Genomic DNA, 16,598 nt, shown 5'->3' with positions numbered 1-16,598 from the left:
GGAACATCACAGAGTGTCTGCTGTATGACAAATGACAAAATGACACAAGAAAAGGAAGAGCGAGCAAACTCCATTCCGCATCCTCTAGCAACTGGTCCATAAAATGTTAAGAGGTGCAAACATCCTGTGGATGGCGCCAGCGTGCACTTTCAGGATCTGTCTGTCCATCAGCATACAAGACTCTGTGATCACAATTGATGGAGCCAATCCCAGCTCAAACCAGCACAACACCAGCACCCACCCCGTAGGGGGCACTAGAGAAGCTCCGATCAATCAGCTGGTGATTGAAATCTTAAAAAAAAAAAGACTCAATCGGTGATCAGTAAATTAGCCAATCACAAAAAACGGACCTTTCAAGCCCCTGCTCTTCTAGACTGCACAGTAATTTTGCTGCAGTGCTCCTTTACGCGAGGTATATAATTTGTCAAGGTTTGTTTTACAAGAGAGAAGACGACTGGAATATTCACACATACGTTAATGAAAGTAGAGAAAAGGGAATCGGAGAAATCACCTTGTGCAGTTAAACAAACAGAAAGATAAGCTACTTTAAGGAATTCAGACCTTTTAACTTTATTTATATGCTTTATTAAGACAGATAAAGAAATAAAATCAATCGATCGGTTAAAATGGATTTGGACCGCCAGCTGTAAAAAGAAAAGATAAAGAGGATTTTGAAATTGCTGCTTAGTTAACAGTCGTCTTGTTAGCTTAACAGCCAAATGTCTTTTACTTATAAACCTGTTAGTCTCGTGTCTTCTTGATAAACAACTTGGGAACATCGGACACACTCGCAGCTTTTTTAAACTTTTGTGTTGAAGATCATTTGCTGCCATGTGCCACACAGTATATATGGACTGCATCATTAAAATGGTAATCCATGTTTAGAATTACACCTCAAGAACTAGGAATGTCTGGTTGATACACCAAAGGAAAGCCCACACAGACACACCTGTAGAAACAGAATAAACTAGCGGACCCCCACTGCTCTGCCCGCATAGTAGTGGAACAGGACAAACTTTAAAAATCAATAAACAAACAAACAAACAAACGGGTATCAATGCGTGGCCAGAGGTACAGAGATTTTAACAGGAGCTGGCGTGTGAGCGAGGAGGTCCCTGCCTGGCTGCCCACTCCTGACGTCACGCTCCCGAACTGCCTGCAGCCTCTGATTAGCACTTATTAATTGCTTACCGCAAGCAAATTCTGATTCTTAGCACAATGAGAGAAGTTGCAAACTCAACCAGAATGTTCAAGCAAATTATAGAAGAAAAAAAAAAGAAGAAAGCTCTAAATCCATGAAGTGGTTCTCTCGTGAAAAGCAGACAGACAGACGTTGGATTTTTATATAGAATGAGATGTACACTTTAACAGTTAAAAAAGCTGTAGTGCAATGTGATGGGTGGCCACGGACATTACCCGACCGGGGCGCCAGCTGGATGGAAGGACAAGTTGAGAGGGCATCTACGAGGACAGCCCTCCTGAGCGGCTGTGGCACCACGGATTCCAGCAGGGCATGCTGGGACTTGGGAGTTTGGTGCAGCCGTGCTGTTGTGGGGAGCGGCAGAGCCCTACAGTGGACTTCCTCCACACCTGGGGTGACTCCAGGTAACACTGACGAGCCATCTGGAGACCCCCAGGAACGGAATACAAGGAGCCACCTCACACCATTCAGGGAGGCAGAGGAGGGCAAGGACAAAGAGAGGAAGAGAGCTGAGCAGAGCACCCCTAGCTGTAAGTCAATGTGTGTGCGGGACTGGAACTCGTGTCGTGCCCGTCTGACTGTGTCGGGTTAGGGCGCCCCGGTGGCCCAAAGCAGTTAATGAGTGGAAATGATTAAAAGCCTGAAGCGCGGGTAGTGTATTTACACTTCAGAGGCGTTTAACTGCCAATGCCAATTCATCGATTGTCCGAGTGTATTGTGCATATCCATTTTTTTTGTTGCTGTTAGGGAAATGATGAAGGTCTCTTATTTTAATAAGCCTCGTCTCAGACAGGTACGTCACACAAAACAAACAAGATGACAGCTTAGATGCCTTTTCTTTTATGCCATCTGTATTATGGATAAATATTTTTGTACATATTTTTTTATTATTATGCATTTTAAGGAAATTTCATTTATTTTAGTATTTTATGGTCACTGAGCAATAAGCCTACAGCATTTCATTTTGTTAATAAAAATAAGCAGTTAACACCTGCGGTCTGTAGTTCAATTATAGAAGACATACTGCAAGGCTTCTAGGCCTCTGGTTATGCAGGCATTTGGTGCACAAGATCTTAAAGGGAGAAACAAAAAATCAGAATCGGCCAATCAAGTACCCTGCAATCGGAACCGGCCATAAAGAACCTGCCAGAATCAGAGCGTCCCTGGGGGGCACCTGCATAGGGGGAGGTGCAAACGGCTCCTGCACAAGGGAGCTCCTTCAGGGAACGCCAGTGAGGGGCTGCAGGACCCCAGTCTGTTTTTTTAGGGGGTTTATAAGAATTTCTCCTGAACCCCTCAAATCACTTCAGGCTTTTCATTTCTTCTTTTTTTTTTGGTCTGGCACCACCTGACTCACCCGTACAAGAAATCCCACCCGTATGACCCACCGTTCGACTCGTCTAGATGTCTAGTTATGCAAGAAAATGTCTAGATTTTTTGGGGTCACCTCCTATTTACGTCCCTCCACACCAGAAGGAAAAACGAAATTTGAGACCATTGTTGGCCCATATTTTGTGCAGGAGATTACACTTTTATTATAAAGAGTAAATTAAGGGTCTCCAGAAAGACCTAAAGTGGGACACGAGGGGGTCAAAGTTTCTCATTTTCACAAAACTTAAAAAGAAAGAATGTCGACCGCTGGAGGTGGAGCAGGTGCAGGGAGGGCCACTTTATGGCATTTCGAGGTTGCTGGTCATGACTGCCATCATATTTATGTTATGTGATTCTTTACTGGTGGTCCTCCTCCTCCTCCCAATAGTTTAAATCGTCTAATTTCAAACAGAGGCAATTGGAGTAACGATTCAGATTATTTCAAGGACACGGATTACAAACGGGATGCTATTTGTGATTTATAATTCTTTACTAGCTGTCTAGTCGTCTGTGGACCCCCATCATAGTGTGAAAAGTGACAGCTTTCTATTACAACTGAGAATACTTAGACTTTAAACATTTAATGGAAGCACAGACTTCATAATTCAAATATCTGACACATCTACTCTGGTTTATTATGCACTTCTACTCATCGCCACATTTCTTATGAAGACTCCGAATTCAAACTCTTTGTTTTAATAGAACTCCCCCATTCCCCCAGGGTCCTCTGAAGGGTTCATCCTGGTCCACTCACCATAGTAAAGTGGCATCACCTGACCTGCAAACATACCGTGCCATAGGAGGACATTCAAATATACTGTAAGGTCTCAGGTGACCCATGTGACATGCGCTCACTTCTGAAAGTGGACACTGCTATAGGCAGGGCTCGATTATGGACTGGCATCGCACATCGTAGGACCTCAGGTGACCCCGAGTTAGTCAGTTCACTTGCCAAGGCTGAAATTGGACACATCTGGAAACAAATGTCGTGTAGCACAGGCTTACCCTGTGTGTCCAGATCTGCCCGCTTGTGGCCCACCGTAGCCGGTCAGGTATTCAGGTCCTCCTTTTTGGCTCCTCTTCCCACCTAAGCAGCGCCCACTCCATCGCTACTGTTAGCATAAGAGGGGTACCAAGCCTGGAGGGGACTCCAGCCCACCACAAGACCCACACAAAAGGTCAACTTTGGGGTGTCATCTGCGTGTTCGCTCAACTGCATTCGACCACGGGGTCCTGCCGCCTCATTTACATCTCAATTTTGCCCACTCTTTATTACCCAAATGAAAATCCCACCAAGGCGCCTTGCACATTTTATCACAGCGCGTCAGCCGATTTCGGCGGCGGTTAATAAGATTGCGAGGCTTCACGTCGGCGCACACGCTGCCCAGATGGCAGACTTTCAAGCCTGGTATCTAGCGCTGACACACCGCTGAGGGATGTCTGACACTGACAAATATGCAAAGATAAAACTGCGACACGGCAGAGAAAATTGATTTTTCAGCGTTTAAGGTAAGTTGAATTTTAATGGCGAGGAAGTTTAAAAAAAAAAAAAAAAACACCACACTTCGCGGCAACAATAACCGAGAACGAGGCCTAAAGGCGGGCAGCGAGAATGGAGCCGGACGGGCGTCGCTGGGCTGCTGGCGTGGATGGCGCGCGGCTCCCATCTTTTGTGCCCGCTCGGCAGGTCTTCACCGGTTACCGCTGCTTCACACCCGTAGCCGCGTGTCCTGCTCGTTTGAAGCGCCTGTTCAACTGCCGAGACAGGCGGAGGGATGACGTGGTGTGCAGCGATCGTGGGACGCGGAGTTCGACGCCGATTTACCGTTGATCAGGTTAATTTAAATGTGCCGGCCGGGTCACCACCCAGGCTACGTCGACTCGCACAGCGCCCCCCGCAGGTGAAGCAGTCCAGCGGTTCATAAAGCAAACACACAGCCGTCTGTAATGAGCCAACTCAATAGACCACCACGACGACACCCCGACGGAGCTGATGGTAAGCCATGTTAAAAAGAAACAGCCAAGTGGAAAGCCCTTTGGAAGATCGTTCTTCGTGTCCTACCTTACAGTCCAACGTCTCTCTGCTGATAATTCGATGGCATGAGGACACTCCCGTGACACGCAAACGTAAAACGGACATTCACTTCCGCCAAACTGGCGCCTTTTTTAAATCTTGCGCCCTCACAGCGTCTCCCCGCGGCCAATGCGCGGGCGGTTGAAGCAGTCAGGTGACGCAGTGATCGCGCGGCATGCAGGGAATTGAAGTCCCGTTCAGGAAGCGCTGCTCTGGTGGTTGGGGCAGTCGCAGCCAACCCACCTCGAGATCAAAGTAGCAGTTAGGGCATCTGAAATATCAGGGAGGGCATGGTGTGACAAAGTCCAACAAGCAACGGTATAGCCGTATAACAGTATTGGTGGGCTCTTGTGAGGACTTAATGACCCTTTGGACCCTTGGGAGTTTAAGATTGAGAGTGTGTGCGCATGAGTGAGTGGGTCCTGCTACAAGCTGGCACACTGAATCCAGCACAGCTTGGCTCCACACACCTCTGGGCTTTAAAAGTGAGAGTTGCCCACCGCGGCTTGTCCTTACACTTCCCTCTCAGTCTCCGGCTCTCTCTGTTTTCTTCCAGTTGCTTCCCTTTTCACAAATGCCGTCTCCCGTTTGAATGTCTTCTGATGTATTGTTCAGTACTGACGGGGAAAGGCACCATATAAATGCAAAAGGAGTACATTCAAGCCCCATAAGAAATCCAGCCAGTGCCCAATGCCTGACTGGCACACTGTGGGGATATTCTAAGGTGGTTAAGACCTGGCACTGGGCAGTGTGAGGCTCCATGGTGGCCCCGCTTTGCACAGTTCTGTGAGGCACCTCCTTTTCTAGAGCCATCTCCTGATGCCCACTTAATGACGCCACACATTTAAACCTGGGGATCCACCAATAAGCCATCACACTTAACCATTTCAGGCCTTTTGTCACTCATTTTTTGGACAATACAGAAAGGCACCACATCAACACAAAGGCGCCCAAGACTACTGGAATAAGAAACAGCTAAACCATTAGTAGCCAGAAGGGTAAATGCAACCTTGAGCATGCAGCTGGCAGTCATTTTGTGGGGTTATATGCTTTAAAATATTCTAAGATGATGCCACCTGGGCAGGTGGCAAGGGTTCAAGCCAATGTGAGTAGGCCACACTGAGGGAAAACATCAAAGGCCACCTGCACTCGTATTCTTCATCTTTGACATCAACAGTGAGCTCTTCCCTGGCACAGTCATTTGAACCCTCAGCTGATGGCATTCCTCCTGTTTTACTTTACTTGTGCTTTCCTCAGATGCCACAGACACACACCAGGAACACCCATGGTTCCCAGTCCACACCAAGGCCACTCATCCAGCAAAGTGACGGCTGTATGTACCTTGAGCAGTTTGCCACTTCGATGGTGGCTCCTTCACAGGCTCGGCCCCCACAGCGTGGCACTGGGCTGTCACAGGCCCTCGACCGACACAGGCAGGCCCCGCTGCTGTCTCCGTCCCCGTGCTCACAAGGCTGCCATGATGACCACGGCCCAAAGGATCCATCGGTGGTCAGGTTCTTGGCCTGCGAAAACAAAGGCACACAGCTGTAGAGTGAGAACAGCCCCAGAATGACACACGGGCATGAGAGTGACAGCATGGCATCAAGGGAGGGGGGCTGCTGCTGACAAGGCATAAAGGCACATCATCATCATCATCCTCCTTGTCCTCATTTGTTTTCTGAGTATAGAAGACCAGAGGGGCCTGTCCCAACTGCAGGAGCCAACCCCGGGTGGGAAGTCAATTACTGTCACTCACCTGACCTGCAAAAAGTGGGCAAAGGGCACACATGCCACAGTTGTGAGCTCTGAACCCATAGCTGTAAGCCAGCTGCCCTAACCCCTCACCATCATTGTCATGACTAAGTGACGTATGGCGGCTCGCTACATAAAATGTACTTTGAACATTGTAGGGGTCTTCATCTCAGTGCAATCAAACAGTGGGGGGATGACGGTGGGGGTCTTTGTCACTAATGAGCCTCTCTAGTGAGACCTACTGAACCGCCCCTGTCACCTGAGGCACAACTCTGCACTTACAAGATGAGCCCAGCAAATGGTGCCAGTGTGCCAACAACATTGAAGTTACCAGAGGAATACAGCAGATGGCGCTCGTGAGACACTAGCGTTACTGTAATAGAACTGCAGTTAGCAGACAAACCCAGCAGATGGCACAAGTGTGTCAAACAGCATTACTGTAATGACATTGCAGTTAAAAAGTGAAAAAAGCAGATGGCGCTAGAGAGCCACTAGCGTTACTGTAATGACACTGCATTTCAATATAAACACTGCAGCAGATGACACTAGTGACACACTAGCATGACTATAATGGCATTGCCCCGCCACATAAACACCGTGGCACCAATGGCACCAGTAAACAGAGGGCACATGACTGTGGAGTGGCCATGTTGAAGCCTAGGAATGTACACGGATCCTCCTCCGAGTGCCCCTCTTGTTGAGTGGTGAACCTGACACACTACTCTGTGTCGCTGACCTCCAGACGGGTGCTCTTCACAGCTGGCCTTATGTGATGGGGCTTCTGAATTCCCGTTTGCTCACATATTTCAGCCCCCTGAGCCCTACTTGCTGACACAAAATGTGACTGGGGTGGGATTGGGGTTGGACTACGCACTTTAGCTCCGTCATCCAGAAGTGTCCATCCATCCATAGGTCATCAGGGTGTCTTCTTGGATGGTGTGACCACAAACCCCCACAGAAAATCGGGTAGTCAGCACAACAGACGTCTAAGTAAAGGTCAGTACATGGCAAAGAGCGCCACACGGACGAGGACTAAAGGACAGGCTGGTGTTGGGGTACGTACCGGGCACTCGGTGATGTTCTGGCTCCACTGGCTCATATTGGAGCTGTCCTCGATGGTGGTGCACCGCTTCTGTTTGCTGTCCCAGCCACAGTATGGATCTCTTGCTCCCAGGCAGATACTAGGAAGAGACAAAAAAAAAATTGGCATGGCATCCCAGTCAGCAGCATTTCAATTATAGAAAAGTGAAGAATGTTTGTCCCCAAGAAGAACGAGTTCACCTGACAACAAATCTCAATAAAACGGAATGCAATTAATAGCAAATTGCGCAGTTGAGGACACCTAGTGGAGACTAAGGGGCAGTGCACTTATAACGGCAGTCAGGCGGTGCCTCCACACATCAAGGGCGGAGAGAATCGGAAACAAACCGCCGAGTCGTGAAGTTGAACCCAACAAGGAGGACCAACCAAACGGCCTCTTCTCGATTGTCTGACATCGAAGTTCTTCCACACTCACATGCAAATCACAAAGAAAACCAACAGCTTGAATCGTGTCCGGCGTGGGTGCGAGGCAGGCCTGCTCCGCTTATGTGCCACCTTCATCAAAGATGGGTCACAGTTTACACGACTGACAAAAAGTCCATAATAGGCTGGTCTGGACACCCAGCTGTTCGGCTTCACGCCACACCGATGGGCCTCCCTGCCACGCTGCGGACACGACTGACCGCCATTTCATGAATTTATAGCGCCCTAAATTCTCAGTGCTCACCCTTATCAGCTGAAATACCCAGAGAGGCCCAAAAGAAGTTGCTAACAGTGGAAAACGAAATCACAAAGAACTTTAACAAAGCAGACCACCGAGACCACTGCCCCTTCCTGAGTCAGCTGACATAAAAATATGCTCAACCTGGCATCAACAGCAAGAGTGGCATAGGCAGGGAAGGCACCCCCCCATAATGAGAAAATGATGAGCTGGGTGGCCTAGTGGCTTAGGTCCTGGACTGTCGAGGCCTTAGGACCCTGCAGGACCCCCTTCACCTGGCAGCACTCACATTTAACAAAGCAATGGGTACGGAGCACCTTGAAGTGAGGTTTGCTATGCAAGTCGATTTGCTCAGCTGGCTCCTGGTGTGACCCTCGGGGAGTCCGTTGCTGTACCTCGAAATCACAAAAGACGCTATATAAAAATCACAAAACAGAACGTCCAATGACCAGCACTAACTCCCCCAGTGACAGTCAAATGCGCAATGGTGGGCATCATACAGCACCTGTAAAGCTCTTTGGTCGACCGTGGAAAGGCACTATATAAAATCGCTAGAAGGGTCACCTGGTGCTGCTAAATTTCAGAATTAAACACCTACGGGCTTCGGCAGTGTAAATGGAGAATTTGTCCAAAATTTACTGGAGACGGGTGTGCGCCAACACGCCGGACAGACACACAAACTCACATTCGGCTTCATACAGTCGAGTTGTATTTGTGAGCACTTCAAAGGGGTCTGGTATCTTTAGGGGGGCACCACATCAGTCATTTAGATCACCCCTGGACCTGTAAGTGACCCCCCCCGCCCACTTCCAGCAGGTGTGGAACATCATCTGCTACTGACAGGCCCCTCCTGGCACAGATCCTTCCTCGTCTGCCCTCCTCAGGTGTATTTTGTGGTACTGGTTTTCAGGGTGGGTGGCATGGTGACGCAGTGGTTAGTCCTGCTGCGAGTCCGGGCCTGGTCAGTTTTTGTGGACGTCTTTAAAGAGACCCTATATGGGTGAATGTGTGAGTGTGCCCACTGTTGCACTGGCATACCACCTAGGGTTATTTACACTTACAGAATGTGGGTTGAAAATTAAAGGACATGTAGATGTTTTCCGGGTGCTACATGTAGGCGATCCCATCGCACACAGTGGCTTTTTCTTTTTTTGTATCCGTCGGGTGTGGATTGACCAAATTAACAGTCATGTTCAGGCTTGTTAGGGCAGCCGTATGACAAGAGACGCTCTTTTAAAACTCCCTAAAATATTCATGGAGGGCACCTCCTGTGTACGTGCCACTTGTCTACACCGCTGCATGGCACATCTCGATGACAGAAAGTGCTACCGTGAATTAAATAGAAGACAGGCAGGTAGAGTGAGAGCCAGCGGGCAGACGGGCACACGAGTGAGGCACGCGCAGCGGCACGCCGTGTAGCCTCGACACTCCAGCCCGACCGGCGTCTGTCACGTCTGTCCCTCCAGATCTTTCTTAAAGAGCGATGAAGTGTCAGTCCTTGGCTGGCTGTCACGACTGATGAAATGGAGACTTCTCCATTTGTCAGGGGAGCGCCAGGCACAAGGCGGCATCAATCAGCACCTGGACAGCGACAGCTCGTTACAGCGCCTCACAGCCCGGCACATCAAGGCTCCAATTATGTCCCCGAGTTGGGGGGCGGTGGGCACTCGGCCTCGACCTTCCGGTGCACTCGACTGACTCCGGACAGCACGACTGAGCGAGACTCCTCATCCATTTCTGGATCCCCTTGCAGAAGCTCTGGGCTCTTTGTCCTGTCACAATCATATCTGGAGTTTCTGTAAAGGCAAAATTTCTGAAACAACAGGGAGTGGGAGTCCATGTTAGCGGCGCTGGGGGCAGGGTACTGGATGGGACCCCCAGAGCACATGTGATGGTCAACTAGCCAGTAGAGTCCAGTGGCAGACCTCTCAATAGCTGTGGCACGCAGGACGGGCGGGGCGTGACATTCAAGTGTTAAGATGTGACAGGCGATAAATCAGAGTTTCCAAGTCAGAAATTCCGTGGTAACTTCCTAGGATCTCGGTGCCACACTCAAGAGTGGTGGTCAACTGGCCAGCAGAGTCCAGCTGGAGACCTCCAGCGCTCTTCTTTCACTGGCTGTGGGATGCAGGATGGGGTGGGGACCACCCACGTGGACAGGGACCGCTGTCAAACCCCTCCCGTATTCAGTAGTCTTCAGTAGTCGGATTAGGCCCAGTTTTTGGTCGGACAGTAAACTTGGCTGGGGCCGATGTGGGCGGAGTCAGACGTCAACCCCCTCTCGCAGTCAGTAATCCTCCACTCGGAGCACAACGTTCAAGTGTCGAAAACTCTGTCCACGTGATATTCTAGTGATGGTACAGTAAATCGGAGTTTTTATATCGGAAATTCCATGTGAGCACCTTAGGAACTGCAAGTCGGTCATTTCAGAGATTCATCGAGTTTAGACCAACTAGCCAACAGAGTCCAGCTGCTGACCTTCCCAGCTCTGCTCTCACTAACTGGAATAGGATGGGCGGAACCAAATATCAAACCCCACCCACTCGCTGCACCACGTTCAAGTGTTAAGCTGTGCTCGCGTGCTATTGGACAGACAGTAAATACGGCTCCTCCCCTCGCTTTGGTATGGCAAAGCTCCCCAGTTCACCACCAATGTCAGCTTCTGAGTCAGAAATTCCACGTAAATCCCATCGAAACTTGACACTGTGAGTCGGACAATTCGGGGTAAAGAAAGCTACCAAGATTCTCAGAGTTGTGGCCAACAGGCCAGTAGAGTCCAGCTGCAGACCTCCACAGCTCTTCTCTCACCCCGTCTGACTCCACCCCAGCTAGTCAGAGAAGAGCGGTGGAGATCTGCAGCTGGACTCTGCTCAGTTAGTTGATCTAAAGCTCAGGGTACGAAGGGAGCTCCGTTTTATCCAAATTGCCCACCTCATAGCTCCAAGGCTGCGGGGTGTTCTCTCTGAGACTCCCGTTTTCCGCCGGGCACATGAAGGCAGCATAAGGTGGCAGTGAGCGTTTGACTGGTTCGCCCGTACCTTACGAGCAGCAGACCGTGTTACTCCTGCTAATCTGTTTCAAGTAAAAGCAGAAGATGCTACCAGGACTTTGGCCAACGTTCCCCTCAGGATCTCTTCTTTGAAGAGCAGGTCAAGATAAGAAGATCATACAGTAGACGCCTACTTGCCTCACAGTTCGCAGAATTGAGAAAATCTCGGCCCAAAGTTCGTCTGTGCTAAAATGTGTGGATATGATTGAGAGCGTGTGGTGTGTCAGTCGAGGGCTTAGTCAGACGGCTACGAATGACCCAACACCAAACAGAGGTTAGAGCTGAGGGTACGGTAGAGAAATCTCGTCCAATTCAAGAGTGGCCGGCCGCATTGTGAATTTCATGCCTTCTTACCGTTCGGTCTTGTAATTGGAACACCGTTCCAGCGGGATCTTCAGGACTCTTCCGTTTAATCCCACGAACAGGGAGCGATCGCTGTGAAGGATCTGCATGCTGAGGATGGCCTCCCGCTGTCCCGGTGGAGACAGCTGCATTTCCTCCAAGTAGCAGCCTCGCAGGTTCTTGTTGGCCGTAGACAGCATCTTCAGGATGCTTCCGTACTCTAAGGGAGGAAACACACAGAGAGCTGGTGAGCAGCACAACACGGCGACGGGTGGCACACCGATCATGACGGACGGACGGACAGCCGGCCGGTCACCTGTTCCAATATACATGACGTAATACAGCGTGTCCCGGCCCTGGACGATGTCAACCACCAGCTTGGAGAAGCGGATGTTGTCCTGCATGACGAGTGGGTCAATGGAGATGGGCTGAACCACATCATTCATGAGGAACAAGCGCTGGGCATCCTGCAGGCTGCGCTCCGTGAGGTTCTCGTTTGGGGTGCTGTCGTTCACTGTGCCACACTGTAAAAAGACAGAAAACGTCAGATGTGGATGAGCCAATAGAAGGACAGCAAAGAGCAAAGGCTCGAGCGGTGGGGTAAACACTATACATGTACAGCAGCTCGCCAGGTGCCACCATCTTTATATGATGTGAAGGCACCTCACCAGGGCTCACCGTATGCGCATTAGGGACTGTCATCGAATGACATAAGACACTTTGACTTTTGTACAAAGCAACTTCCATATATCAAGGAGTCAAGAAATACCTCACCTTGATGTGAACACATCTCACCAGGCCTCACTGTACGTATGCATTAGTGACCACCATTAAATGACGGAGTACAAGTCAGGCGTCCAAAGGGACTTCTACATCTCAAACCATATAGAAGACACTACCTACTACGTGTGTATAACCCACCAGGCCTCACCTTGGGTGCCATTGCAACTGCCATCAAATGACGGACTTTAATGCTGTTATCCAAAGCGACTTCCAAATCTCAAAGGAGTGGACACCTTGATGTTAACACATCTCACCAGGCCTCCCTGTGCATGTGCATCAAATGAAATATAACAATTGGACTAGGCATCCAAAGTGACTTCCAAATCATACGGCATGAAGTAAATGCTATTCACCATGTGAGGCCTCATCATGAGTACCACTGTCACCAGCATAAAGTAATAGGGTTGTTGTTTGTTTTTTTTAGGTGCCCAAGGTGAATTCCAAACCTCAAGTAGTGGAGTAAAGTCTCTCTCAGATGGATTTAGATATCCAAAGTGACTTCCAAAACTCAAGTTATGAAGTAAAAAACGCTATCCACAATTCGAATATCATCAACCAGGCCTCATTGTGTGTGCATTAGGGACTGACATCAAATTACATCGAAGAGTTTTGTTTAGCTCCCCAAAGTGACTTCCAGATCTCTAGGAGTAGAGTGAGAGAGAGACAGACACACAAATTCAAATCATTGGTCCTCTCCGTGTGTGATTTATTGTAACCACTGCTATAAACTAACAGTTTTATTTAGATTTCCAAAGTGACTTCCAAATCTCAAGAAGTATCCGGTGTATGAATGTAACTTTTCACATCCCATCCAATCAGAGTGCCTCACTTGAGCCTGTGACCTTGTGGTTTACAGATGAGCTTGCTAGCCATTTTGGGGGCACACCTCACTTTTTTGTGTTTAGCACACATACAGAACCTTTGGGGGGCGCTGCAGGTACAGAGCCATTTTTTCTATAAAATGATAAATGGCAGGTGAAGAGACAGAGGCAGGTGTTTTATTACGGTCCAACATCGGCTCTTCAGTACCGATGGCCATCACGTGTCTCATCACAAATTTGTGTCATTTTATGAGGCAGTGTCACTGGACGAGGACATAGAGGAGCTCACCTGGAAATTGGGGATGGGGTTAGGAGTAGCCAGCCAGGTGGACCGCGGGTTCTCCTGATACCGGAATGGCCCGTTGAAGGCCTGAGTGATGGCACTCAAGTTGAAAGCACAAACAGCGGAGGCAGCGATACTGTTCCTGTGGATTTAAAAATGAAGAAACAGATATGACATATGCGATACACTATAATAACAGAGAGAGAGAGAGACGGAGACGAAAGGGGCTCCATAAAGAATTAAAGACAGATAAAGGGACAGAGGCGTAGAGGTTAATGGCACAGTACAACAGACAGGTAAACATGAAAGGCACTTTATAATAGACGTCTATAGACAGACAGTTTCAAATGTATTGATTATCTATTAGACAGATATGGTGCAATATAAATGGAACAAATAGTTAAATAGAAAAGGTGCGATATACAGTAGGAGATACACATATATGAAAGGCACTATATAGGAATGGCAGTTGTAACGATGCTGTATAATAAATGCATACATAGAAGTGAAAAATACTATACAATAAGTATATAGTGCTGCGGTAGGCTGGCGCCCTGCCCAGGGTTTGTTTCCTGCCTTGCGCCCTCTGTTGGCTGGGATTGGCTCCAGCAGGCCCCCGTGACCCTGTAGTTAGGATATAGTGGGTTGCATAATGGATGGATGGATGGATGGATGAAGTATATAGTGCCTTTCATATCTCTCTTACGTACCCTTTACATTTTTGTAACAGACAGATAGTGGTGCTGTATAATATATAAATTGAAGTGAAAGGTACTATATGATATGTAGACAGATAGAAAAGTCACTATATAAAGTCATACACGTAAACAGACCATTTCAAAGCTACTACACAGCACCTTTCATATCTATTATATAGTGCCTTTCACATATGTTAATAGACAGACATTGCAGTGCAAGGCACTACACAACAGGTAGACTGAGAGGTGTGAAAGGCACTATATAATAGGCAGGGTGCCTTTCCGATTTCAGTAATCCACAGAGATACAGGAAAACATGACGAGAAGCGAGAGGCACTTTACAATACTGGCACCATATAGTGCCTTTCATCTCTATCACGCCGCACCTTTCCTATCAATTGCAGTACATGGTGCCATTCAATAGACAGAGATGAACAACTCAATATAAAGCCATAAGAAAGACCTGCCTGCCACCTGGCACACTTACACACTCTCGTGTGCCCACACAAGGCCACTCTAGAACTGCCCACTCAGCCAACCTGCAGGACCTTTGGGATACGAGACTAAAAGGCGAGTAGAAGGAAGAAGGTACGGACCCCTCACAGAGGACACTTGGATCGCGCTGGATCTGTGAGGTGGCAGCACTAACTACTATGCCACCATGCCGGCCCACCGCTTTGAGGCAAGAAGTCATTGTTGTTGTAGTGGTCTTCTTTTCGAATTGCCAGCCCCAGGGGGTTCAAAGCCCAACAGGTGAGTGCCTCTTCCGCAGTCGGTCAAAGTCATTGGAGGTGACCAGTGGTCTCTGCGGTCCTCTGAAGTTGAGAGATCAGGAGATGAGCCGTCGGCGGTGCTTAACTCAATGAGGCCTTCTGCACAGAGGCGCTCCTCGCTCCATTTACCAAGAAGAAATTTAAATTACAGTTTATTTCTGTGACAAATAAGCCGTCCGCTTTTTAATTTTACGCCATTAAATGGGCTCCTCTTCATTGAAGACAAAGGTAATGGTGCGCGGAAAAAGAAATTTGGGTCTCCGCAGAGGACTCGGCACAAGGTGAGACACACACTCGAGACTTCACTCGTCTGCTCATTTGCCAGCTCTCTCCTGCCCATCCATCCGCTCAGCTCACTCTTCAGAGCACAATAAGCAGTGCCAAGCACAGGGACGGACCCAACCCTGCACAGGATGCCTGTTCATCACTGGGCCAACTAGACAGGCAAATTTAGAACAAAGCAGGAGAACATGCAAGCGCCACAGAGATTTGAACCTATGTCAGGAAGCAACAGGAAACCCTGTGCCACAGAGCCGCTGCCAGCTTACCATTGCAAGAAGGACATTTTGGAATATGTGAAGGTCTCTGTCTTGAGATTTGAACTCCGATCCCTGGCACTGTGAGGCAGCAGCGTTAGCCATTGTGCCCAGCCACACACTTGGCTACGAGAAGAAGCCATTCCTACATGGATCTTATGTGTCCGGCAAGTGCTGCCAGTGAGACTGCCTGGCACCCTGACCCCACCTGGCATACCTGGGATATGCAAGACAAGACCTGACCCTGAACAGGATGCCAGTTCACCACAGGGCACTCACACATACTAATTAAACAGACGCATTTAGGACACCTGGAAACAACACACAGATTTGAACCCATGTGCCACAGAGCTGCGGCCAGCTTAACTTTAGATGGAGGACATTTTGGATTATTTCAAGTGCCCTGTCTGAAGAGTTGAGCCCAGAACACTAAGCAGCAGCGCTAACCTCTGTGCCACCCACATCCCTGGTGCTCAAAGCTGAATTCAGACCTGGACTACAGAGAGAAGCCCTGCTGTGAGAACTGGATGGCCATCCCTAGATGGACCTGATGTGTCCAGCGTGTGCTGCTAGTAGGGCTGCCTGGCACTCTGACACCGCCTGGCATACAGGGGACACACAATGTGGATTGTCTTATTCCTTAGAGCGGCTTCACGGATCCAGAGGCACCCACCCGGTTATTGCTCACGTGGAGTTTGAAGGTCCTCCCTGTATCTCTGTGGGTTTACCTCCAGGTTTTCTCCCACCTCCCCAAAGATGGGTTCATTGGCAACTGGGCATGTGTGATTCTGCCATGTCATGGCCTGGCATTCCTTCCAGGGTAAGTTTCAAAACTTGTCCCCAAGAGCTCCAAGATAGGAACTGGAATTGACCACCAATAGGGGGTAAGTATCCCACCATGGGCTGGTGCCACCATCTTGTCATGCCAATGCTGCCAGAGTAGGTACCCACCCCCCCAGTGGTCAAACAGACACTTTCAGCTGTGTAAAGAATCAGAAGATGTGCACTCAAGATGGAGGCACTTCTTTACAGAAAGGGCCAGGGACCAGAGGGCAGGATGACACTTTGGAGAAGGGCCTGGACGAGACATGGCAACAGGTCACAGTGCAGTGGATGGGCTGGCTCGTCTGCTCTGTCACCTTGGAGGAGACCC

General features: G+C 49.0%; 1 protein-coding gene across 2 annotated transcripts in view; it reads right to left on the bottom strand.

Moving 5' to 3' along the window:
* Nucleotides 1–16,598, bottom strand: part of sema5ba (sema domain, seven thrombospondin repeats (type 1 and type 1-like), transmembrane domain (TM) and short cytoplasmic domain, (semaphorin) 5Ba) — a 147,977-nt gene that overhangs the window by 11,121 nt on the left and 120,258 nt on the right. For both annotated transcript variants that reach the window (XM_039755222.1, XM_039755220.1), the window contains exons 9-13: nucleotides 13,445–13,580; nucleotides 11,868–12,075; nucleotides 11,564–11,771; nucleotides 7,462–7,579; nucleotides 5,988–6,169 (exon numbers count right to left, since the gene is read on the bottom strand). In XM_039755222.1, coding sequence (XP_039611156.1) covers nucleotides 5,988–6,169; nucleotides 7,462–7,579; nucleotides 11,564–11,771; nucleotides 11,868–12,075; nucleotides 13,445–13,580 — 852 coding nt within the window. The remainder of the gene's footprint in view (nucleotides 1–5,987; nucleotides 6,170–7,461; nucleotides 7,580–11,563; nucleotides 11,772–11,867; nucleotides 12,076–13,444; nucleotides 13,581–16,598) is intronic.

Source organism: Polypterus senegalus, chromosome 6 (assembly GCF_016835505.1).
Source record: "Polypterus senegalus isolate Bchr_013 chromosome 6, ASM1683550v1, whole genome shotgun sequence".
NCBI lineage: Eukaryota > Metazoa > Chordata > Cladistia > Polypteriformes > Polypteridae > Polypterus > Polypterus senegalus.
Note: the sequence above shows the minus strand (reverse complement) of the source record. Positions and strands in the feature narration are given on the sequence as shown.